This window comes from Vulpes lagopus, chromosome 4 (genome assembly GCF_018345385.1).
Source record: "Vulpes lagopus strain Blue_001 chromosome 4, ASM1834538v1, whole genome shotgun sequence".
NCBI classification, from domain to species: domain Eukaryota; kingdom Metazoa; phylum Chordata; class Mammalia; order Carnivora; family Canidae; genus Vulpes; species Vulpes lagopus.
Genome location: NC_054827.1, coordinates 44035481 through 44060969, shown reverse-complemented (window position 1 = coordinate 44060969; position 25489 = coordinate 44035481). Strand labels below are relative to the sequence as shown.

General features: G+C 53.2%; 2 protein-coding genes across 7 annotated transcripts in view; both read right to left on the bottom strand.

The window, feature by feature from the left end:
* Positions 1-1066: 1066 nt before the first annotated feature.
* Positions 1067-19081, bottom strand: CRYGN (crystallin gamma N). Of its 5 annotated transcripts, none has more exons than XM_041752856.1 (4): positions 18573-19081; positions 5587-5835; positions 3919-4073; positions 1067-1287 (listed from the first exon to the last, which is right to left on the bottom strand). In XM_041752856.1, the coding sequence occupies exons 2-4, from the start codon at positions 5749-5751 to the stop codon at positions 1152-1154; spliced, it is 456 nt and encodes a 151-aa protein (XP_041608790.1). In that variant the 5' UTR covers positions 5752-5835; positions 18573-19081; the 3' UTR covers positions 1067-1151. The 5 variants fall into 5 exon arrangements, with proteins under 5 accessions (XP_041608790.1, XP_041608791.1, XP_041608788.1 ...); XM_041752857.1 differs by lacking the exon at positions 18573-19081 and adding an exon at positions 7788-7944; XM_041752854.1 differs by lacking the exon at positions 18573-19081 and adding an exon at positions 7310-7433.
* A 5398-nt stretch (positions 19082-24479) lies between these two features.
* RHEB (Ras homolog, mTORC1 binding) overlaps positions 24480-25489 on the bottom strand; it is a 43833-nt gene continuing 42823 nt past the window's right edge. The window contains exon 8 of one of the 2 annotated variants that reach the window (XM_041752800.1): positions 24480-25017. In XM_041752800.1, the coding sequence (XP_041608734.1) occupies positions 25006-25017 (12 nt within the window). In that variant the 3' untranslated portion in view covers positions 24480-25005. The remainder of the gene's footprint in view (positions 25018-25489) is intronic. The other variant, XM_041752798.1, reaches the window with a different exon arrangement.

Sequence of the window (25489 nt, the reverse complement as noted above, 5' to 3'; positions counted from 1 at the left end):
AGTGCTGTGGGGAAGACATCTTTGGGGTCCCTGTCTCCACGGATGTGTCCAAGTGTCCAGTGCCCTTGTGTGCTTGGGAGCCCAGCCCCCAGGAGAGGACCTGTGTAGTAGGAACATCTCCACCTCCACCTGAACAGCCAGGGTCAGTCCAGGCTGCTCTGTGGTTCAGGACTCTGGTGGTGTTGGCGGTGGTGGCGGGGGAGCTTCAGGCATGGGGACGCAGTTAGCTGGGCCACTTCTGGTGTCCAGCAGCTCCAGGAGTGGGAGCAGAGGCCAGGGCAGGGCTCCTCTCCATCGAGCCCACCCCAACGGGGTGGACCCAGCCTCCTGGAGGGGTCCCAGGCCACAGAGGAGTTCCACAGATTCTCCCAGGGAGGCGAAAGGAGCCAGACCCCTGGGTCTGCCCGGCCCCGTGAGCAGGCTGGGGGCCCAAGTGATGCTCCACACTCCCTTCACCCTGAAGCTCCTTCCAAGTCTCCTCCTCCATTCCCTCTCAGGCCACGTGTTTGTGCATCTTCCAAGCCCCCAGGCCAGGATATAAGGGGCAATGTGTCCCTAAGGTCCAGCCCATCCTTCCAGAGGGGCCTTCGCTGTAAACCCCAAGGCCACGATCGGCCGGGGAGGCAGATTCATGAACCCTGGGTCGGGCTCTTGGCTGCGGAGCAGACCACATGGCCTGGCAGCCCTGAGCTGCTGAGTCAGGGAGAGGCACAGCCAAGAGGGAGCTAGGCCCCAGCGGCAGACCCCCTGGGGCTTGCCCCCACCCCCATCACTTCTCTTCCATCCTCTCTGACTGATCCAGGGCTCGGGGCCAGGGAGAGGAAGTGCCTGGACCCTCGCCTGGCTCCTCCGGAAGCTTGCTCCCATTCAGGGCATGAGCTTTTCACGTGTCAAAGGAAAGGGTTCCATTCTGTGACCCTGAGATCCCTTCCAGCTCTCTTGTTCCCCACTGGCTGCCTCACAACACCCTCTGTCACCCTCCTGGCCAGGGCCTGGGGAGCCCCACTGGTGTCCCCCGTCAGGGAGGCGCAGGGAAATCACTCAGGCCAGCTCAGCTCTCCACTTTCATGATGTTTTATTCCCTAGGTATGAGCCCTAGGAGGGTCTGGAGTGACTGGCCCTCTTCCCCTGCATGCCCTGGTCCTGACCGGCTAGAAGAAGTTGACCACCCTGCGGAGTGACTGGATGCGGGCGCTGTGGGCCTCCCAGTCCGAGAAGCTGCGGAAGTCACCCCGCTCCACCAGGTACATGCGGCCGCGGTAGTTGGGCTCCTCGTACAGCACCCACCTGAGGTCAGAGGGAGGCCAGGTGACCACGGACTCCCTCCCCCCCTCCCTCCCTGGCAGGGAGAGAAGGCCTCCCACCCGGCCTGCCACACTTCCTGACCCGGGTGGGATCTGGAGCCGAGCTGAGGGGCAGAAGTTGCAGGGGGCACCCTGGACGAGCCCCCTTGTCATACCTGCCTGTTCTCAGACTGGCCTCTCCCCTCACTCTGATGCTCCCCTTCGTCTCACCAGGGATAGAAAACAGCTTTTCCACCATAGGAAGCAAAGGGGGACTACACACCCAGATCTGGTTGCTGGGATCAGGCTGTGGGGTGCTCTGAGTCTGACTTTGCAGTGGCCGTAACCATTCTGGCTCTCCCGCACCAAAGCACTCTGCTGTTGGAACTTTCTTCCCCTGAGACACAGAATTTATGAGCCCATCCAGCCCGAGGTCACAGGGCGCACTGAGCTGCCTGCTTAGGGCAGCTTCCCCAGCTCTCCCTCACCTGTCTCGGTGGGCCTCCATCCCCATCCTGATGCCACATCTGGTGCCGGGTACAGTCTGCACAAGTGTCAGGGGTCAGGAATGTGGAGGGAGGCCCAGCATGTGAGCTGCAGGGGAGCTCAGGGCCGACCTGGTTTATTGGGCCTTCCCCCAGCCCCAGCCTCCCTGCGCCCCGGCCCCACTGTGCCCAAACTGCTGCCCTCCCCTGCCTTGCCTGTCCCCAACACCCATGGGAGGCTCAGGCCTGAGGCCACGGGGAGCATATGCAGGAGTCCTCAAAAGGAAGAAGAGAGGACTGACTGGGCCTCCTCAGTAAACCTCCCTCCAAGTCTTCCCTCCCGCTGTGACCCTGTGACTTTGGGGACCTGCCACAAAGAGGAAGAATTGTGCCCTTGGCAGGAAGTAGGGAGAGTGATGTGGCACAAAAGCCTCCAGGGCGATCCCATCAGACCCCAGGAAAGGCCTCGAAGGAGGTCACATCCAGACCAGGTGCTCCAGGCCATTGCCATCTGGGTAGCTTCTCCTTGCCAAGGGCTTTTTTATTTATTTCTTCTTTTTAACTTTAAAGTCACAGGAGACAAAGGGTGAGCACTCTGGAGGGAGAGTGGGGCCCTGGGTCCAAGTGTGGGGTTGGCCACATGCAGTCTCTGAATCTCCTTCTCTTCCTGGGGAAATCAAGAACTACAGGAGATCCCCTGCCCTGTGGTCCAAACTCTTGGCTCCTACCTTCCCATCTTTCTTCTCAAAATGCCCCAGGAGCCCCCCAGGGTGGGTAGATGGGGCGGCAGCTCAGGTCTCAGGACACCTTCCATGCAAAGGTGTGACTGCTGCCTCTTGAGACACAATTTGGCCTGCAGCTTTCCAGGCAAACTATTGTTCTGGAATTCAACCCCCCAAATCCGTCCCCGCATGCCATCAACTTAGGGCAGAGGGGGTTCCGGAGAGGCAGAGAAAGGCAGCAGGACACAATGAGTCCTGGATGGAACCTGAGTGACAGAGATAGCATAGAGGGAGCAGAGTTCCCCTGGGGTTCTGGGTCAGAGGCCCCAGGATGCAGCAGCCATCAGGCTGCCCCGGCGATGGGTAGAAGGTCCAGGTCTTCCCTGGCTCAGTCACTATCTTCATTCAGCCTCTCCCAGGACCACTCTCTCTTGAACCTCTTGGGGTGTTTCCTCATCCCAAACCTCAGACACAAAGGCAGCAACTGGACCCCTTAGCTGCCATGACACGAGCCATGTTCCTGGAAACTGAGTGAGGCTCTTCTGTCAGTGGGATGGGGCTGAGGTCTTGGGAGGCTCTGATCTTGACAACAGACACCGATGTGAAGCCAACACCTGGCTGCAGTCCCAGCTGTGCCACTCACAAGCGGGGCAAGGTAACTGAACCTCAGCGTGCTCCTCTGTAAGAGGGGATAACACTACCCACTGGCTAGATGAATGGGACACCATGAAGACATGGCCAACCGGAGCATGCCCAGGGGTCATCAAGCTTCTAACAGCCGCTGGGCATGATGGGAGTAGAGGCTGCCCCTGGCTGATGTCAGGAACCGAGTATGCAGGGGCCAACAGAAGCCAGGCTAGCACGGAGTTCTAATGACTCTCTTGCAGCAGGGCAGACAAGCCCCTGTGTGCCTGGGCAAAACCCCCCTGGCCACAATCTGTCCACCAGAAGTGAGCCACCATGATGTCCATCTCCTGGAAGGACTGCGTGCTGGGGGTTTGCCCACTTGGCAGGAGAGGTCCAATCAGGGATCCACCTTGATGAGTAAGTAGGGGATGTGCAGGGTGGGCAGGGCTACCCTTCTCAGAGCAGGCTTCTCCTGGTTCAAGCAGACCACAGAGATCAGACCCATGAGATCAGGTGAATTGCAGAGAACCAGTCGTTTGCAAAGTGCCCTCCTACCTCTGTGCCTACTGTGGAGGGCATCTCCCTCCGGGGAGCCTCCGGGGCCCCACAGCTCCTCACTCACGCCTTCTTGAGCCATGAAGAAGCCACCCCCTTGCTTGGCTGGGGTATAGGAGGCAGCTGAGGCAGGGGATGGGCCTCCAAGGCAGGGGACAGGCTGTACCCCTGCTGGGGTCTGACCCACCCTGCAGCCTCCCCATACCTGGCTGGGCTGTGGTCAGCGGCCTTGCGGCCTCTACTTACGCTCCATCCCCGTACACCTTGATGGCATTGACGCAGTTCTTGGACCAGCCCTGACTTGGCAGGCAGGGGCAGTCATCCTGAAACTCCAGGCACTGGCCAGTAAAGTTGCAGCCCTCGAAGATTTCCAGGCGGTAGTTCTCTCCATGCTGCATGCCCCGTGGGAGTGGAGAAAGGAAGGAAGGAAGGCAAAGAGCACGGGTGGCCCAGGTGGCCAGGAACACAGAGTTGCCCAGGGCTCTGGGCACCAAGGAGTTCCAGTGCTAGGGGGGCCAGTGAGTGCCCACCACCCCAACACAAGCGTCAACACAGCACTCTGCTTGTTCTGGCACATGTGATCTGGTTGGATGAAAGGGGTCTCTCACTTTAAAAAGCTTCAGAGCCCCTGGACCAGTCCCTCATCCCCACCCTGGGGCCACAGGCCATGGGCAAGCCTTTAAATGATAATATTTTACAAACTGTAATAGGACCTTTTATTAAAACATGAAGCCAAAAATCTAAAACAAATAACAGGGATCTCATTTGCTGAAATCCCTGCTGGCTCACTGGGATGACAACGTGTAGCTCCCTATAAGATTCCCTGCATTTCCAAAAGACAGAGGAGGGCCAGCTCCCAACTGGCTCTGGTGCCGACAGGGGCTGGGTCTGCATCCCAGCTGGCCCTAAGGATAGCTTTTACAAGAACAGCATTCGATAAATACCTAGGATATTTTTCATATAAATAGTATTACGCAATACCCAGAGCCAGCCATGTCAATTCCTTTTTCCAAATGCCTATGGCCCGGTGGAAATACTAAGAAAGCATTCTTACAATTTGAGATGCCAAAGCCCAGCTGGTTTTGTAACTCATGTAGAAAAAAGAGAAAGGGCCCATATACACGAGGCCCCTTCCCTGGGGCTCCTCAGATGTTCACTAGTACCGCCTGGCCCCCACATCCAGGGAAATGTTCTTCTACGGACATGGGGCTGAGTCTCTGATGAGACACTGGTTCAGGAGTCAGCCATTTCCCACATGACCACCTGGACCTCCCAGCAGCTCAGTTAGCACTTGTAACGGGAAAATTCTAAGGAATGGGAATGCTCGGGCCTCAACCTGCATATGGGTAGTGATGCCCCTCATATGCTCTCCCTGCACACATCCGGCCACACTGTGAGATGAAAACCACTTGTGTGGTTCCAAGAGACCTGCCCCCAAACTCTGAGGATGGGCTGGTGACCTAGGCTTCCTCCTTCAGTCATTCTACGGTCAGAGCATCAAGGTCTCTTGAAAAGCACAAGATGACCTGCCCGGGTGGATACACCAGGCCCAAATCAGCTAAATTCTCCCCTGTCTGGTTGCAAATCCAAACTTCAAATATTTCCAACAGCCTTTTAAGTGAAAAATTCAGCAATATGTTGGGATCGGAAATGGAAGGCGGTTCCCTGATACCTGCCTATCAGTATGTAGGTATGAAAACTTCCAGGAGCTCTGCGGCTCAGCCCCATGCCATCCCACACACGAGGCTGTGGTGGGTGGGTCTGCATGGGGGCATCTCTCCATCTCAAACATCACACAGGCTTGTCAGATCTTCAAGTTGGGAGGGCCATGTTCCCAGATGATCTGTCCCACGTCTGAGCAGCACGGACCCTTGGTCCCTCCGGCAGGAAGCCCCCAGCCCGAGCCCCACTCACCATTCCTACGGGCCGGCAGGAGGCCATGTGGTCGTTGTGGCCATTCCAGCGGAGGAAGTCAGGGTAGTCTCCGTGCTCCAGGATAAACTGCTGGCCCCGGAAGTCGGGGTGATCAAAACAGACCCAGGCGCCGCTCTCCACGCGGATGGAGTTCACCCGATTCATGAAGCCTCGGTCCTGGAAGTTGTCACAGTCCCCATAGACCTCCAGCTTCCGCCCGGTGAAGTGCTTGCCCTCATAGAGGATGATCTAGAAAGGCCAGGTCAGAGGGCTCGAGGTCAGGGGCTTCTCTCTCTTCAGTCTGGGGAGCAGACTCCCGGAGTCCAACACCTGGATTGAGCCCCAATTCCCAGGCCTGCTGTGCAAAGTAGGTGCACAACACCGTTAATGGGGGGGGGGGAACGCTTGGATGTTGGGTCGAGGTCAGACCAGGGCCTGGGCCTCCCCTCCCCAGGGGCTCACAGTTGAGCAAATTTCCAAAGATATCTGGGAATAAGAATTCCCCCCTTTGTCCCTGGGCCCATTTGAAAACCAGCTGTTTTCAAATTCCCATTGCATTTTTTTAGACTCACTTTGTGTTGTTAAAACATAAGATCCAAGGAAATGTTTTCAGGAGAGAGCATGTCACTCACAACCCCACCATTGTAAGCAAACACTGAACTTTCAGAAAGTCAGGTTCCTGGGACTGGGCCCTGCAGCAGGAGAGACTGGATGTGTAAGGGAGCACAGTCAGGGCCTGGTGCGGGGATTAATGGCTAAAAAGGGTTTTGTTTTGTTTTTTTTTTTTTCAACGTAACTCATCCCTTTGTTTCCTGGGCCACTCCTTTGGGTGACAGCATGTGTCAGAGCTGGAGTGTTACCAACTCAGCGGTCAGTTCAGACACAGCATCCTATGGCAAAGTAGCACAGACAGCTTCTCCTTGTCCCTAAACTAAACAACATGAACTCTATGGGCCCTGACGTTCATTTTCTGCCACAGAGCCTGAAATTCCAGCCACACAATAACTCTTTTGGGTTTCAAGAACTGTGCTCCCAGATGGGCCCTGGCAAAGTACAAATCGTGTGGCCTGGGGGCTGGTAAGTGATGTCATCTCCTGCCCTGTCCCGGATGATTACCCTTCCTGCCCCCTAGGCAGAAGCTTTGAGAGCCAGGGGGTCACTCCCCAGCTCTCCCTGTCTCTCTGGGGCGCCCCCGGCGACGGTGGGGGCGCGGGGAGCACGATTGGCTCTTGGGTTGTTTGTTACTGAAGCATAACGGAGCCTGTGCGGACTGAGCAATGTTCTCACGGCTAAACTTGACCCTAGGCCCTGGAGACCTAAGGCTGCATCAGACCCGCGAGGGGAGGGGGCAGAGAATGGGTGGATCCGATTTGCCGCCTTTGTGGACAAGGCAGGTGCGGGCGACGGCCCAGAGATGTCCCGGAGTACTGGTCACCCACCGGGCTGCAAGATCCCTCAAACCTCCGCAGAGCCAGGGCTGGAGGCTGGGGGGGAGATGGGAGACGGAGACCCAGCCCCCTCCCACAGCACAAGGCCCTCAGCCAGGGCAGGGCCCCGCCGCCCAGTCTGGGGGCGAGTTACGCCAGTTTGGCCCAGGCTTGTCGGACGCGAAGGGCGCCTCGATTACAGTCCGGCCCGGCCGGGTGCGCGGAGCGGCGGCGGGTGGGGGCGGCGCGGGCGGCGTCCGCTGCGGTCCCGCGGGGCCGGGAGGGGCCCCACTCACCTTCCCCGAGCGCTGCGCCATGGTGCGCCCTGCCCGCCGCGGCCCGCCCCTATATAGCGGGCGGCAGCCTTGCTGGCTCAGCGCCGCCCCGGACAAAAGATTTGCTGGCCGGGGCGTTAGTGCTGTCGACTGCGCTAAGCCCGCGAGGGCCCGCCCCGCCCCGTCCGAGGACCGAACCCCCGCACCCCCGCCCGCCGGCGCCGCCGCGAGCCCCGCGGTGCGCCCCGCCCCTGCCCGGGGTCGGTCGGCTGCCTGCGGGGTCACGGCGGCCCCGCGAGCCCCAGCCAGGCCGCCCCCCGCCCGCCGTCCCTGCTGAGTCAGGGGCACACACACACACACACACACACACACGCACACGTGCACACACGTGCGCACACACCGGTCCGTGGCGTCTCCAGCGCCCCGCTTCTGCAAAGTGCTGCCCCCTCCTCCGCGGGCACCAAGCATTCCCTGACCTCCCGTCCCCTCCCTTTCTCACCCGGTTCCCCGCGCTCAAGTTTTACTGAGGTTTTTCTCTGGTCCAAGGATGGAACCCAGCTGGGGCGGGGGGAGTGTGCCCCCCAGTCCACCTTCCACTCCAGGCACCCAATCACAGGTGCCAGGTTGTCCTCACCTTCCTCTTCCCTCCTAGGTTCTTGCTCCCCGGATGCTGCCCCCACCCCCAGTCAGTGCTCATCTTTTTTTTTTTTTTTTTTTAAGATTTTATTTATTTATTCATGAGAGATAGAGAGAGGCAGAGACACAGGCAGAGGGAGAAGCAGGCCCCATGCAGGGAGCCTGATGAGGGACTTGATCCCAGGACTCCAGGACCATGCCCTGGGTTGAAGGCAGGCACTAAACCGCTGAGCCACCCAGGAATCCCCTCAGTGCTCATCCTTGATCCCCTTCTGTATTACCTGGTCTGTTCCAAGGCCCACGCTAGTGGTCCATAGTGCTCTGCACCCAGACCACCCTGGACGACAAAGTGGGTTTACAAAAGCAGGCAGCCCCCTTCCAGGGTGAGACTTTCTCAGGGCATAGAAGGTCTTGGCACTCGACAAAGGCTCAAAGATGGTGAAGTGAACAGAGTCAACACTGAGTTCACGAGATGCAGCCCCCAGATTACTGGGGGGGTGGGACATGAGATGTGTGTACATAAAACAAGGACTCTGGTTAGCTGGGGCTAGGGGCCAGCTCTGAGATCAAAGCAGAGAGAGCTCTTCTGCATAGGGGTGACCCTGGGGTGCTTCACGGAGGGTAGAAGCAGCAGGTCCTCCCAAGTTACAGATGAGACACTTCAGACTCAGAAGAGGAGGTCATGCAATTCTCGGGGCACAGGGGTGACCTTGCCCCTGTTCTGAGAGGCTCTCCAAGGATAGGTCTCTCAGCGGGCTGTTGCCCCTATAGGCATCCACACTGGCCAAACCACCTATTCTAGCGTTTGCCTCCCAACACGAGCCCTGTTGGGGAAATATAATTAAAAACATAATCTCCCCCCCCCCCGCCCCAGAAAGCCTGCCCATTAAGGTAGAAACGGAAGAAAACCATTGGATTATTGAATAAGCATTAAACCTGAATGTGATGTGCATCACAGGCCATCTGCTAAAGAGATTGCAAAGACAGGGAATTCTCAGCCTTTTATATAGTCAGGCAGATGCAACTCACTACATGTGTTCTCGAGAGAAATTGCTGATTTTCTTGTATCTTTGTGCTGCGAGATTGGTTTTGCAATTCAAAGTAAGGTGACAGCTGGAGCTAAGCCCTCTCCTCCCAGGAGACCATGGGGTGGCATCTTCTTTGATGATTACTTTGCAAAGAGGTGACTCCCAGCTTCTGGGGGAAAGACTCCTGAGTTTTCAGACTGGCAAGCAGCTATTTAGCTATTAAAAGATGTGCATACATATGACAAGAACGAAGAAAGAAATTCTAGAAGAAAAAGGAGGGATGGGAAGTCTCTTCCCCTATAACTGGGAAAATGAAGTCTCTTTTTTTTTCTAGAGCAATTTTAAGTTGATAGCAAGATTGAGCTCAAAGTACAGAAAGTTCCCACATACCCCCTGCCTGCTGCTGCCCGCTGCAGCCTCCCTACCATCAGCATCCCCCACCAGGGTGGTTTATTTGTTACAACTGTGAATAAACACTGACACATCATTATCACCTTAAGTCCATAGTTTAATTGGTATTTGCCCTTACAGCACCAGGGCCAGAGACAATGCACCCAGACAACGCACCCAGGTGATGCGGGTAGCTTCAAAGCACAGGCACCGATTTCAGGTGTTTTCTGCAGAGCATATGTGAAAAATGACAAGCCACAAGCCTCATGAAAAGAATTGGTAAAAACAAACAGGTGGATCAGACTTCTCCACCCTTAACCTGCATTCCCCTACCCCAGTGCCAGGTCTCAGCTCTCACCCGGGATTTTCATTATAAGAAGGTCAGGTCTGCCATGGTTCATATGACATATTTGTGCCCGAGAAGAATTTCTGCCCCAAATAGCTCTCTCCACATGCAAACGCAAGGCTGGCAAAATCTCAGCACTGGAGAGTCTGGTCTTTGAGTGAGTCATCTTCAATAGTGCACTGTTAAAAGGCACCTTGAAATAGGTGAGATCTTAAGCCACATATCACTGTGAGCTGGTGACAAAAGGCTAGGGGAAGAGCTCAGAATAGAATGATGACAGTGGAAGGAGCAGGGCTGAGGATGCCGTCTTGATTTTAAGAAAATCTCAACAATGTGCAACTTAAAAGCTGCGAGTAGCTGCTCAATGTGGGAAAGCTACAGAGCATGTGCTGATCCAATGTCCACTTGCCTGCTTCCATCCTCCTGCCTTGGATTTTTGTCAATTCTCTTCCCTTTTTGGGTAAGTTAGAGCATGGAAAAGTCTAGAGAGTAACAGAAGGAATAATAACAACACACCGATTACCCAGCTTTGTCAAATCTTAACATTTTGCTCCCCCTTTATTGTCAGGTCGACTTTTTTTCTTTAAAGAAAGAAGTTATCAGGGGTCCCTGGGTGGCTTAGTCACCTAAGCATCAGAGTTTTGGTTTTGGTTCAGGTCATGATCTCAGGGTCATGGGGTAGAGCCGGGCTCCAAGCTCAGCGAGGAGTCTGCTAAAGTTTTTCTCTCCCTCTCCCTCTGCCCCTCCCCCACTCTCTCTCTCTGAAATTTAAAAAACAAATTTTTTTAAGGAAAGAAGTCATCAAAAGCCTTCCTTCTTCAGAAGTATCCACTATCCTGATTTTTATTATTTCTTTGACTGTTTTCATACCTTTACTATTTGTATACCTGGAAATAATATACATTTTACAGTGTGCTAACATTGTATAGGGATCTCTCCTTCTGCAATTTGTTATCTTTTTTTGTGACCCCAGTTTCTGAAATAATTAATGAATAACTCTTGGTAAATTCCTCAGAAAAGTAAGTAAAGCGCACCTGGGTGGCTCAGTCCGTGAAGAATCTGCCTTAGGCTCAGGTCATGTTCCTGGGATCCTGGGATTGAGCCCTCTGTTGGTTGGTCTTTCAGGTTGGGTTGGGCCAGGCTCCCTGCTCATCAGGGAGTCAGCTTTTCCCTCTGCCCTTCCCCTATGCTCATTATGCTCTCTCTCTCAAATAAATAAAATCTTAAGAAAAAACTAAAATCTTCCATCTATTTATCTGGTACATTGCATACTAGGAAAATTCAGTGTATATTAAAAAGCAAAGAATATAATGTGTTAGAGTGAAATTGCCTGTTCCTTAGTGCTCTCTGCAAGATGTCAAGTATCCCTGGGCCCTGCTCATTAAAGGCCTGTCCTCTTCTATCATTCTGACAAATGGAAACACCCTCAAATGTCCAAATGCCCCCAGGGACCAATCCCACCACATCTGCGGGCCATACCTCTGCATGAGATAGCTGGGTGAAGCATGAGCTTACCTCAACTCCAGTGGACACAGTCAAGGCCACATGAATATATAAATGAATGACGCCAAGCACACCAATGGTGGAGTGTTAGCCATCAGGATGTTTGCCTGGGGCTGGGTTAGCAGGTGCCCAGAAAGTGCGCTGGGCAGCCTGGGGACAGCCTCAGCCCTCTGGACACAGTGGTCTCTGGTGGACAGGGAGGGAGGGAGGGAGCTCCTTTTGCGGGAATCTGTACAGGGCCCTGCAGGTCCCACCCAGTCTGCGGACCAGCAGGGCCCTGAACCTCCTGGGGGAAGGGATGGAAGGTTCCCCTGGTTTGCCCAGTGCCAAGCCCCACCGTCTGGGGGTCCCAGGTCTGCTTCTAGGAGACAGGACACATCTGCCTCCCAGGAGAGGGGCCTAGTATGGGATTGGGGTGGGGAAGGAAAGGGTGGGAGTGCCAAAGCTCGGCGTTTGGGTTCTAGGAGACATCTCCTGGGCCTGACTTCTCCCACCCCCCAGGACTGCGCGATGGGTGAGAGGCGCGGACGCCTGACCCCTAGTGGTGGTTACAATAACGACACCGACAAACGCTGGGGCGGGGCGTGGAATCTGGACGTTCAACAGCAGGGACCGTCATCGCCCAGCGTTTCCGCAGCCCGGGACCGCTAGCACAGGTCTGATGCCACCGAATTCCCTAGGCGATCGGGTGTTATGATCACCCCCGCTTTGTAGATAGGCCACGTGAGGCTCGGGTAAGTAAGTGGCCTGAGGCCACAGAGCCAGACCGCGGTGGTGCTCCCCTTCGGATGCCAAGCCCGGGGCCTCGTCCCCAAAGAGATCGTTCGTATCGTCTCCTGGCAGTTGGCCGTTTTACAGTCTGTCCAGCCTGTCTGTTCCTGCCCGCCTTTCAGTCCTGGCTCCTTCAGCATCTCCTCATCCAATGACTCAAAGGCTGCAAATATGCCCACTTCCAGAAATCCATCCAAGCGATAGGAAATCAGGAATTAAGAAAACACATTTAAGGGGCAGCCCGGTGGCGCAGCGGTTTAGCGCTGGCCTGCAGCCCAGGGTGTGATCCTGGGGCCCCGGGATCGAGTCCCACATCGGGCTCCCTGCGTGGAGCCTGCTTCTCCCTCTGCCTGTGTCTCTGCCTCTTTTTCTCTCTCTCTCTGTGTGTCTCTCATGATAAATAAATAAAATCTTAAAAAAAAAAAGATTCTTTAAAAAAAAAAAAGAAAACACATTTAAGTGACATGGATGGAAGGCTGATCGCTCCAACATATACTAAAGGACATTCCAGAAAAGCGCCATCGAGATCAACAGAGAGGGCAGGGCGCCTGGGCGGCTCAGTGGGTGAAGCCTCTGCCTTCCACCCAGGTCATGATCTCAGGGTCCTGGGATCAAGTCCCACATCCGGCTCCCTGCTCAGCGGGGAGTCTGCTTCTCCCTCTCCATTTGCCCCTCCCCGTGCTCGTTCTCTCACTCTCAAATAAAATCTTTAAATTAGTTTCAGCTCAGGTCAAGATAGGAGTCATGTGATCTGCTCCCAGCTCAGCTCATCGTGGAGTGGGCTTGCCATTCTCTCTCCCTCTGCCCCTCCCCCCACCTCTCTCTCAAACAAATAAATAAGGGACACCTGGGTGGCTCAGCGGTTGAGCAGTTGCCTTCAGCTCAGGTCTTGATCCCAGGGTCCTGGAATCGAGTCCCGCACCGGGTTCCCTGCAGGGAGCCTGCTTCTCCCTCTGCCTATGTCTCTGTCTCTCTCTCTCTGTCTCTCATGAGTAAATAAAATCTTTAAAAACAAATCTGTAGGAAGAAAAAAGAGCAGCAGAGAAGCCCTATTTGAGGAGGTGGTGGCTCTGAACTCACAAGCATTGAAGGCGATCCTGAACTCTGAGAGAGCACTCTGAATACTGAATCCTGAACAAGATAAATAAAAATAACTAGCACATCTAGACACATTGTGGGGGAGCTCCAGAACATCACAGCTAAAGGGCAGATCTTTAAAGTCACCTGAGAGAAGAGCTGCGTTATCCTCTCCTGTCCCCCAGAGCAGGACTCTCAGGTGTCCTGAGGTTGCTCAAGCCCCGGCCTGCAGTGACACAGGAAGGTTTGTTCCCCGAGCCATGCTGCCCTTGGATTGGCTCCTGGCCCTGAGCCTCGGTCCCCTAATCTGGGAATCCTGCCCCAACAGAACACAGCAAGTGAGAGTGAGCAGTGGGGGGCCATGGCAGCAATTGTTTCTTTTCTCTTTCTTTTGATAATTTTCATTGTTTATTTTTAAAAAGATTTTATTTATTTGACACACACACACACAGAGACAGGGAGAAGCAGGCTCCATGCAGGGAGCCCGATGGGGGACTCGATCCCGGGTCTCCAGGATCAGGCCCTGGGCTAAAGGTGGCACTAAACCGCTGAGCCACCCGGGCTGCCCAATTTTTTTTTTTTTTTTGCTGCCCAATTTTCATTGTTTATTAATGACCACTCATGACAAACATACATCCCGCTACAATTGTGTAGTTACTCCATGTTACAGATGAGCAAGTTCAGTCCTGGACCAAACCAAGGCAAATATATTTTTAGGGCCCCTGTCTGTATGTAATTTGAGTCACTTGAAATGAGTAGCATGGCACCAATCTTGGGCAACCCAGACACTGGTCAGTGGTGGTGGTTTGAAATAGCAGGAGACATGGCACAAACCGCAAACATAGCTATGGGCTGGGGAGGGTGTTAGGTGGAGGGCAGGGGCCTGCGGCCTGGCTTCGGGCCTGTGCTCCTTTCACATGGTCTTAGTCTTGATGGAGGTTGAGAACTGGGGAGGGCCAGCCCGGTCAGCTGGGGGCTGAGGCAGAACAGGAGGGAGGAGGGCAGGTTACATGGGCACAGCTGGCTAATACCGGCGGGGTCCTGATTTCCATAGCAGCATCACTAGTAGGATGAGAAGTTTGTGGAGTTCACATCGGGAAAGGGGTTTTGCCTTTGGATCAAAACTCTGCAGCAGGAGTTCCACCCTAGTGTGGGTAAAAGATGACCACTGGCCCTAGGTCTTCCTATTCAAATCCAGGGGGGTCTAGCGGAGGGCAGAGGGTAAATTTGGGCAGGATACCTCTCTCTTTTTAAAAATTTTATTATTTATTCATGACACAGAGAGAGAGAGGCAGAGACACAGGCAGAGGGAGAAGCAGCCTCCATGCAGAGAGCCCCATGGGGGACTCGATCCCAGGACCCCGGGATCACGACCTGAACCAAATGCAGATGCTCAACCACTGAGCCACCCAGGTGCCCCTGGGCTGGACACCTCTCTGAAACCCCACATGAGCCCACCAGCAGGGTGAGTGGGGTGACCAGGGGCACACTCAGCCATCTCTGTCCCCTCCCTCCTTCCTTGAGATGGTTGACATGGAGAATCCAGGGCAGAGCGGCACCCAAGGGTGTTCCCGCCCTTTCCGAAGCAGCCCTGCTTTCAGATCTCCCTCCACCCCGAAGCCAGAAAAACCCAGAAGGCATCACGAGTGGCCGTGGGGCACTATCCTGCACTGTGGCGCAGGGCCCAGGCACAGGGCGGACCTTGGACCCCATCCCCTGGCAGGTGCGTGGAGGGTCAGGAGATGGGGAAGAATCAGCGCGGAGACTTATGCCTCTCTCAGACTCTAGGGGGCAACAGCGAGAACCCTGCCGGCGACTCCCGGCTCCCTCCCGCCACAGCTCTCAACCACCCCCAAGGGCAGCAGCCACCAGGTGGGGGCGGGGCACCTGACACAGGGACATAGCACTTAAAAGCCATCTATAACTTGTTCAATCTTATTGATGAGTGGCTGGCTGCACTCGCTACCTCTTAAAGGAAAATTGTGGGGTAAAACCGCCTTCACATAGAAAAAAAATTTTTTGGCTAAAAATTGGGAAATTTACTTTACTTTTTTTAGATTTTATATATTTCTTTGAGATAGAGAGAGAGTGGGATCCCTAGGTAGCTCAGCGGTTTAGCACCTGCTTTCGGCCCAGGGCATAATCCTGGAGTCCCAGGATGGGGTCCCACATTGGGTTCCCTGCATGGAGCCTGCTTCTCCCTCTGCCTGTGTCTCTGCCTCTCTCTCTCTCTCTCTCTCCTGTCTCTCTCTCTCTCTCTCTCTCTCTCTCTCCTGTCTCTCTCTCTCTCTCTCTCTCTCGTGTGTGTGTGTGTGTGTGTGTGTCTCATGAAAAAATAAATAAAATCTTTAAAAAAAGAGAGAAAGGAGAAAAAAGAGAGAGCACAGGCCAGGGGGCAGAGGGAGAAGGAGAAGCAGGCTCCCCACTGAGCAGGAGCTCAATCCCAGGAGCCAGGGATCATGACCTGAGCCAAGGGGGATGCTTAGCCCACTGAGATGCTTAACCCACTGAATTTCTGGGGAAATTTACATTCTTTAATCCAACTCGAGAAACATGAGTATTTGGGAACAACCAATTCAGTTCAAATGCTTCTTCATTTTGCAGATGGGAAAACAAAGGTGGATCCAGAAACGTGGATGATTCCCCCTGGAGGCAGAGCAAGGGTGAGAATGTGGGTTCTCGGGCATCAGGGAACAATCCTGATTTACTCCAGAGGCTCCCTTCTGAGGGGTGGTAGGTATAACCCAGCCAGCGTGGCCTCCAGCCCAAGGTCATCAGCAGCACCTTGCACTTGTCAGAAATGCAAATTCTAGGGCTCTACCCCAGACTGACAGAATCCGAATCCCCACTAAGACACACCCCCGCCCCCCAGACCCTTATGGCCTGGTTGCACGGCCATTCACACGTTCATGCGTTCATGTGCATGTGAATCACCTGGGCAGCACAGTCAACTCTTAGAAAATGGGTCTCAGGGGTTTGCTAGATGATTCCTGTCAGGTGCGATCCACTGATGTTTGTGTCCCCCTACAAGCACATGTTGAAAGCTGACCTACAAGGTGACGGTACTGGGAGGTGCTTGGCTCATGAGGGTGGAGCTGTGATGAATGGGACCAGAGTGCCCTTAGGAGAGAGCTCCCTGGCTCTTCCACCAGGTCACAGCAAGAAGACGGCCATCTACAAAGTGGGAAGTGCCTCTCACCAGACACCAAATCTGCATGCTCCTTGGTCTGCAACGTCCAGCCTTCGGATGGTGAGAAATAATATGTTGCTCCAATCCTGCTGGTCATCGTGGCCCACACGGAGTAGGCGGCAGGTTCCAACTCCAACCTTCAGTTTCCTCTTTTGCAAACTCTTTTTTTAAAAAATATTTTTATTTATCTACGATAGTCACACACACAGAGAGAGAGAGAGAGAGAGAGAGGCAGAGAGAGGCAGAGGGAGAAGCAGGCTCCACGCATCGGGAGCCCAACGTGGGATTCGATCCCAGGTCTCCAGGATCGCTCCCTGGGCCAAAGGCAGACGCCAAACCGCTGCACCACCCAGGGATCCCCTCTTTTGCAAACTCTTTGCAAACAACAGACAGTTATCCTCTCACAGTCCCAGAGGCCAGAAGGCCAAAATCCAGATGTGGACAGCCTTGGTTCCTCCTTGGAGGCTCCGGTGTGCCTCGGCTTGTGGCCGCTCCTGTCCCTTCTCCACCTCTACCACCATGTGGCCTTTCTGCGTGGCCTGGTTCTCTGCATCAAGATTTCCTCTTATAGGGACACCAGCCACTGGATTAGGAGCCACCTTACTCCAGTACGACCTCCCTTAACTTGATGACGTCAAGTTGGGACGTTCTTTTAAAGAAAAGAATGGGGACGACTGTATTTCCGTTCCCAGGCACCCAGGATTGGGACTTGCATATGGCTTTTTGGAGGACACAGTTCCATCTAGAGCAGCCCCTGAGTCCCTGGGAGACTGGGCGTTTGGTCACCTAACCCTACACTCTGAGATCCTGCCAGCAGGGGTCTCCTGTCTGTGCAACCCCTCCTACTCCTAGGTATCATGGCCTAAGTCAGTGGTTCTCAAAATGTGGTCCTTGAACCACCAGCAGCCACCCCGGATACTCGTTAGAAGTGGGGGTGTCCCGGGCTCCAGTTGGGTCCTCACAATCAGAAACTCTGGGGTGAGGCCCCCCGGTGTTTTAGTCAGCCCCTCAGGTGCCTCTGAGGCAGGCCTGAGTTTGAGAACCACAGGCCGGAGGGGGAGCCGCCTCCCCAAGTCTTCGCAGGGGAGCCGGTGGCAGACTTCAGACTGCTCCGAACATTTTGCAACTTCACGTCATGCTCCGGTTACAGGCACAGAAAAGGTTGTGCCTCAGAAGGATTTGTTATGGGATCATAAAAATCCACACGTCAGAGCTGCGGAATGTAACCTTTCCAGCTGTTCCAGCTGTCAGCGCCAGGCCGGCCCTCGGCGGCGGCCTTTTAGGGTAAAGTTCAGACATGACAACCTCACAGCCATGCCACATACGAAAGCCAGAGATTGCGGGGTTGGTTTACTTGGATTCTCTGCTAATCTGGACTGATGGGGGCTGGGAGAGGGAATAAAATGATCAAGCCAAACACTAGGAGGCCAATAAGTCGTGCAGGACGCTCTCCCTGGGGGAGCAGGCAGCCGGGCCAGTCGTTTTGTTTTCGTGCTGTATCTGGTGGCACAACTCTGCCTGGGCCATTCTCGGGCAGCAGGAAGAACTGGGTGAAAGGGCCTGACTGCTGAGGCCATTTCCAGAATCCTCTGCTACTTCCTGAGAAACCTCATGCCTTAGAGATGTATGCCGAGGCCTCTTCCTGGGCCGTAAGAGTGTGGAAGGCGGAGGGGCCTTTGGAGCCTGTCTAGGGCATGTGATCTGCTCCTTGGAGGCTCCACGGAGGTGTCCACTCAGAATCTCGGGAGCAAGGTGTCTCCGCAGATTGGGGCACTGTCCCCGGCACCGCAACAGGGTCTGACGGAGACTGAGCTCTGTGGGTCTAGGCAGTAACCTTCAGTGGCACACCTCCATTTCCTTTATGCACATGGATGTGGATGGATGTGTTCTTTTTCTTTAAAAAAAAAAAAGATTTTATTTATTTATTCATGAGAGACACACAGAGAGAGAGAGAGGAAGAAGCACAGGCAGAGGGAGAAGCAGGCTCCATACAGGGAGCCCGACATGGGACTCGATCCCGGGTCTCTAGGATCACACCCTGGGCCGAAGGTGGCGCTAAACCGCTGAGCCACTCAGGCTGTCCCCCAAAAAAGATTTTTTAAATTTATTTATTTGACAGAGAGAGAGAGAGCTTGAGCACAAGCAGGAGGAGCTGCAGGCAGGGGGAGAGGGAGAAGCAGGCTCCCGCTGAGCAGGGGGCCTGACATGGGGCTCGATCCCAGGACCCCAGGATCATGACCTGAGCCGAAGGTAGACGCTTCACTGACTGAGCCACCGATGGATTTATTCTTGGCACCGGATCAGCTGGAATGGAATCTTTTTTTTGAACTTGGTTCGGCTTACCTGTCAAGCTAACTGGTGATTCTCCATCTTGCCTTCCTAGGTGTGCGACCCTGCAGGAATTCCCGGTGCTGCTGGCGACACGTGGTGGAAGCTTCCAGAGCTTTGGATATGGGGGGATGCTGGCAGCAGGTAAAGGCCCGGAGCTGGCACGGAGGGCAGCTCACGATCCTCAGGATGGTGACTGCATCTGTCAGGGCTTTGGGGACAGCCAGGGTTTTCATAGTTGTGGCATGACAACTGTCCCTGGCAAAGGGAAACATTATGGCTAAAGGAATCAAGACCAGAGTGTAAGGGAGTTGCCCAAAGACACACAGTAGCTGCTAAGTTGGGACCAGAATGCTCGGTTCTGAGTCTTAGTGTGCTGCTCCATTTACCTGGGGCTCCCGGTGGGTATTGGGGTGTAGTGCAAACTAATGGGCTAATTGTTGGGGCCATCTCAGGGCCTCAGGTCCTCCCTCTGGAAACAGGGATGCTAAGTCCACTCTCCACTTGTCAGCTGTTACCTAGAGCAGACCTCCCACCCCCACCCCCGCCGCCCCACCAGCAAATCAAAGGGACAGAAAAGATAATAAGGTCAGTAACATGGAAGTTCAGCTTAATGTAAACTTTTCTGCTAAATGTAACACTTTGCCTGTGGGGGGCAGGGAGCAGAAAGGGAATGGTTCTGGAATCTCCTGAGGAATGCTTTGGAAGGCCTCCTGGTTTCCCGCTGGTACAGCCTTCAAGGCGGCCCCTATTACTATGCACAACAGTGTCGGTCCACTGGAGTCACCAGGGCAGCCGGAGGCCCGGGGCAGGCACGCAGGCCTGGGGCGCTGCTCGCAGTACCCGTGGGGCTCGGGCTGGGGAGCACCGCACACTTGCAGCCCGGGGTGCTTTCCCGGAGTCCAGGCTTCTCTGAGAATTGTTAAAGCTTGCTTCCCTCTACACCATAACCTAAGAGGCAGCGGCACATTCTGGGTCATCTGAATGACTTCCCGATGGCCAGGTTCTGCTGCCTTCTGAGTCCGAGGCTGTTTGCACTGACCGTGGCTGAGGCACCATCCTTCTTTGTGATGAGCCCATGACGGGTGGGCTCGGGAAGCGAGTAAAGGCTGTCCTGTGCCCTGTGTGGACGGTGGGCAATCTCAACCACACCGCAGCAGACAGCTGTCTGGAAGGGGGCCCCACAGAAGGGCTCATCTACTCATCCGTTCCACTGGCGAGGATCCTTGTGGGGCCGTCACTGGGAACCCTGCTCCAAGGACCTCTCAGAACCCAGTGAGAGCACTGGTAAAAACTGTCCCCCCAAAAATAGACTTCTCCAGAACTCTGGAAATGAACTAAAGGCTTGTAACAACCCGGTAGTGTTCATTTAAGAAAAGCGACTGATTCTCGGCACAAGTGAGCCTTGAGACATTGTCACTTGCCCCCTTGCCAGGCCTCCCCCCTCCCAAACTCCATGGTGCCTTGAAAACCAGCGGCTGCAATTGAGAGAAACCAGCACTGGAGCAGCCCCCGCAGGGTCAAGATGGGGTTGGAGCTCTTTCAAAGCCCTACTTTCAGAAAACTAATTTGTCATATCCAGCAGTTTCCTGGAAGACCCCACCTGCAAGGCTTGTCTTTGACCTGACCGCTTTTTCTCAGGTGTCTGTCAAAAACAATTGGCAGCCATTTATTTGACATTGGAGCGAACAGCAGGCTAACAAAAAAGCCTTAAAAAAAAAAAGAAGAAAGAAAGAAAGAAGAAGAAAGAAGAAAAGAAAGAAGAAGAAAGAAAAGAAAGAAGAAAGAAAAAGAAAGAGAAGAAAGAAAAAGAAAGAGAAGAAAGAAAGAAAGAAAGAAAAAGAAAGAAAGAGAAAGAAAGAAAGAAAGAAAGAAAGAAAGAAAAGAAAGAAAGAAGAAAGAAAGAAAGAAACGAGAAAATGTTGGAAAGGGAGGTGTCCAAGGGGGCTCTGAAAAGGCAGCAGCATGCTCCTGGGAGCCCAGAAGAGCACACACACTGGCCTGTGCCTGCTCATGAAAACCCTCAACCTGAAAAGGGCGGAAGGAGAAAGACTCTCCACTTAGAACTCCACACCCAGCAAGGCCTTCCTGGAAAGATGATCCACAGAACCCCCAGAGGATTCATGGCTGGCAGGCCTGCTCACAAGAAACACTGCAGGGAGTCTCAGGCTGGAACAAAGGTCACTGGATAACCACAGAGCATAAGGAAATGTTGCTACATGGGTGAGTACACAAGACAGGACAGATAAATATATTTTTTTGGTAGTTTTTTCTATTTTATTATTATCATTTTTTAAGATTTTATTTATTCATGAGAGACACAGAGGGAGGCAGAGACACAGGCAGAGGGAGAAGCAGGCTCCACGCAGGGAGCCCGACGTGGGACTCGATCCCAGGATCCAGGGATCACGCCCTGAGCCGAAGGCAGACGCTCAGCCACTGAGCCAGCCAGGCACCCCTCTCCTATTTGATTTAAAATATGCCTTCATAAAGGAATAACAAATCCGTTCATTTTATACAACAGAGAGATAGAACGAGCAGGGGGAAGGGCAGAGGGAGAAGAAGTAGACTCCCCACTAAGCAGGGAGCCCAATGCAGGGCTGGATCCCAGGACTCTGAGATCATGACCTGTGCTGAAGGCAGATGCTTCACTGACTGAGCCACCCAGGAACCCCAGGACCCAAGTTTCTATACACTATGGGAATTGGCATTAATCTAAACTAGATTGTTAGGAATTAAGATGTTAATTCTAATTCCTGAGGCAATCACTAAGAAAATAAAATATATATATATAACAGAAACGACAAAGTTACCTGGTGCCCTGGGAAATCTTTCAACAGGCCCTATGCTCAGGCAGGGCTGGGGCTTCAGGCGCCGGGACAGATCTAGGGGCAGATCCACCACTGCCTCCATGCAGGCAGATTTAGTCTGCGAACATGTAGTGTGCACAAAGACCCGCAGTGATGGATCATGACATGGGCTGTACTGTGTGATAAAGACTCACGTGCAGGCCTGGGGGGTGGGAAGTCTGGGGAAGGGCATTCTGAGCCGAGGAAGACAAACACAGAGGTCTTGAGGGAGAATTTTCTGTCCGGGAATCACCAAGGTCAGAGTGACCAGAGCACAGCCTTGTTGAGTTAAGCACCAGCTCGACAGTGCTAGGCTTCAAGTGTTGGAAGTTTGGATTTTGGCACGATTATTAAAGCCCACAGAGGTCAGAGAGGGAGCTGTGAACTCTGAAGCCTTCAGGAACGTGGTAGTAAAAGCTGTGACTGGAGAAACCAAGGAAGTGGGTGCAGGCAGCATAAGGGCCCACTGAGGTGGGGCAGAGAAGGAAACAGCAAAGGAGATTCATGCCCATGGTGCGCTGGAGAGGACCCAGGAGAACATGGTTTCACGGAAGCAGGGAGAGGGATTGCGGAGAAGTCGCAATGCTGTGTGCAATGCTGCTGAAAAATCAATAAAGAAACCAGAAGCACTCACCGGGTGTGGTGACAGGGAGATGATGAACAGTTTGGGCAAGAGCGCTGTGCCGTCAGTGGGAGACATGGGGGTTTAGAGAGGATAAGTGGCTGGACAATCTAGTTTGAGCAAAATTCCATCACTTTAATTTGAATTTGTAACATCATTTTGTCATTTGTATTTATTGTGAACTGCAGAACACTCTTAAAATTTTTTTATTTAGAGAGAGAGAGCATGTTCAAGAGCAAGTGGACGGAGGCAAAGCTGGAGGGAGAGAATCTCAAGCCAACTCCCCGCTGAGTGTGGATCCCAACTCAGGGCTCGATCTCCTGATCCTGAGATCATGACCTGAGCCAAAACCAAGAGTTGGACACTTAACTCACTGAGCCACCCAAGAGCCCCTACAAAATAGTTTTGAATACGTACCTAGTTTTGTATGTGCACGTACTGTACTTCAATGAATCTAAGACCACAGTATGTACCACTAAGAAAAACATTCTTTTACAACATGATGCTTTTTCAGGGATCATTAACACTCACTCTTGATTTCAGAAATGTTAAAACATTAAAAAAAAAGGCCTTCGGGCGCCTGGGTGGCTCAGCCAGTTGAGGGTCTACCTTCAGCTCAGGTCATGATCCCAGGTTTCTGGGATCAGGCCCATCAGGCTCCCTGCTCAGCAGGGGGTCTGCTTCACCCTCTCTCTCTGCCACTCCCCAACACTTGTGTGTCTCTGTCAAATAAATAAATAAAATCCTAAAAAAAAAAAAAAAAAAGGCCCAGAAGTGAGTGATTGTACATAGTATTAAGTAACAAAAAATGTAGTCAAATCTAGAAGTTGCCAGAATTTCTTCACAAGCTCAGGTATCACATTAGCAGGGGTGTGGCCGCTGATATTAACCAGATGCTAACACCTTTGAGATGGTTTCCTCATCTATAGATAGTACAGCACCTCCTTCACAGGGGATGAGAAGCAAACGAGAACATCAACACACAGTAGGTACTAACCAACCACCTCCTACCCTCACAAGGGAAGGAGCTCCAGATCACTGGTCTCGAGCTGCCGTACCACACTGTGAACTCCCAGCATGCCCCGTCCATCCAGTAAGTCAATCAACTGTCCGTGGACAGGATCAATGTGCTAGGGAGCAGGCCTGGCCTGGCCCTGCCTCAACTCCAAGGCTCAAGGTTGGACGCAAGCTCTACAAGGGTGCAGATTTCCCTGCTGTGTTCACGACACAGAACAGTCCCACTGTCACTTAAAGAAATACATAAAATCTTTAAAAGGCAGGGGCATCTGGGTGGTTCAGTGGGTTAAGTGTCTGCCTTCAAGCTCAGGTCATGATCTAAGAATCCTGGGATCGTTGGGCTCCCTTGCTCTGCTCTGTGCTCTTTCTCAAATAAGTAAAATCTTAAAAAACAAAAACAAAAACAATCCAGTCTCACTATATGTTAACTGACACTTAAATAAAAACTTGGGGAAAAAAAAAACAGGAAACATCTGAGTGCTGAGGTGAAGTACACCACGGAAGGGAGCCACACAGGGCCCAGTCCTCAAAGGCTCGCTTGGTGAGTGCTGAACTCGCTTCCCACACAAACATGCTGCTCAGAGTTCCTACTAACACAGAAAGTCCTTTTCAGATGACAAAGGCTGACTGGATGAAGTGGATCCAGAGTTAACACTGTCCCGCACAGAGTGCCCGCATATAACACAAGGCCTAAGAATAAACCTTGTTAATAAGTAACAATACTGTGTCGCCAAAAACACTTTTGAGTACTTGAGAGAATGTATTTGATTAATAAAGTCGATGGTAACGTTTGCTTCTCTGTTGGAACTGGCTCTGCATCGTAGCTGGGAGGGCACCTTTCAACCTCAAGTGGGGCTTAAGAGAGGACATGGAGGCCACTGTGCAAATAAACCCCCCTTCCTCCTTCTGGCTGGTCCTGGGGGGGCAGGAGGGTGCGGTCAGAGTCTGAGGGAAGATCTTGGAGCCCCCCCACCCCCCAGCTTACTGGCAACATTCCTCACCCTCGAAGTGAGTCGGTGTTGTGGGATCTGAATCAGATCCTGTCTGCGGTAGACGTGAAGCGAGACACAGGAGAAAATAGGAAGTGACTCTTAACCTCTCCTTGTCCCCATGTAGCCTATGGGTCAGCAGGAGGGTAAGGCAACAGCTCTGCTCAGTGCTGCCAAGCACGGCACGAAGCCCTCCGCCCAGGGTGGAGGGGAGAACAGTCACCACTGGGACTATAACATTCCTCCCAGGTCCTCCAAGGCCCCCCAGCTGGGGCCCATCGAGAAGCACCCTGGTCCGGTGTTCTTCCCAACCGTCCACGGCCCTGCCGTCCAGGGGCGCCCCAGGTGCCCGAATTTGCCTCCAGAATGAGCCCTCACCCAGGCAAAGGGATTCCCTCAGGAGGACAAGGTTCTCTTCTTTGAAAGGCACGCTAAGCACAAGGGGTTAAGGTTTGCAGCTATTTTATTTACAAGTATACATTTAACACAATGAAATAAACACTGATATATCGAAGCCTAGTTAATAGTAGTGTAACAATTATGTATGTATCATTTTGATGATTACATGATTTTAAACAACTACACTGAAAAATTAATGCCGATAAAATTCTTGGTCATAATATTATTAAGAAATACAATATATAAATTGAAAATATGATTGCTTAAAATTTGAAAATGGAAGTGAACTCATTTGGACAGAGTCAGAGTTTAACATAATCTGAAGGGGGGTGGGGCAGGAAAAAGCTCTGACCCAAATGAAATCTTTCAGGTTAACAGAAGGAAAAAGAAGCTGAGTTTATCTTAAAGGATAACGGGCAGTCTGCTTCTTCAGGCTGGACCGACTCCCGTGTCCTCAGGTTCTGCAGGAGGATTACATCACCGAGCAGGAAGACTTTCCTTGTGAAGCGGCCCCATCGATTTTTTCTGCCTCCAAAATTATCCTTCTAAAAACATCAACAGCCGTCTGAAAATCAAAGAGAAAACTAGACACATGGGTTGTACAGCGGAACCCCGGGGGATACTTTTCCTGCTGGCAGGGCCGGGGAAGGCCCGCTGCCCACCGTCCCCCTACAGGTGGAGGTGCAGGGGTGACGCTCCAGAATGGAAGGAGCCCCGGACTCCCTCCAGGCCCCACCTCACACCCCAACCCGACTCGAGAACTAATAACCTCACATCACACATTTCCGACCTGTTTTCACCACCGGGCACGGTGGCAGCCCAGCAAGTCCTCCCCTGCCCCGCCACGGTGCCTCTGGAGTTTCAGAGCCCAGTCCAAGCGCCCCTCACTCCCATGGTGACACAACTTTCCCTGAAGCCCCTTCCCGAGGCGGGGGCCGTGGGGGTCGGTCTGCTTCCCCCCTGCACACCCTGGAACCATGGGATCTGTAGCAGGCCAGGGATCTTTCTGCTCCTCACTAGCCCTTCCACACCTCTGCCTCCCACTCCCTTAAAACT

What these genes read in the sequence shown, in the direction of transcription:
- CRYGN (XM_041752854.1), bottom strand. Translation starts at nt 7,330, where the DNA reads ATGGCGCAGCGCTCGGGGAAG. An exon ending in TGGCGCAGCGCTCGGGGAAG is followed by an intron (nt 5,836 to 7,309) that starts GTGAGTGGGGCC and finishes TGGCCTTTCTAG; the next exon opens with ATCATCCTCTATGAGGGCAA. An exon ending in CCTGCCGGCCCGTAGGAATG is followed by an intron (nt 4,074 to 5,586) that starts GTGAGTGGGGCT and finishes CCACTCCCACGG; the next exon opens with GGCATGCAGCATGGAGAGAA.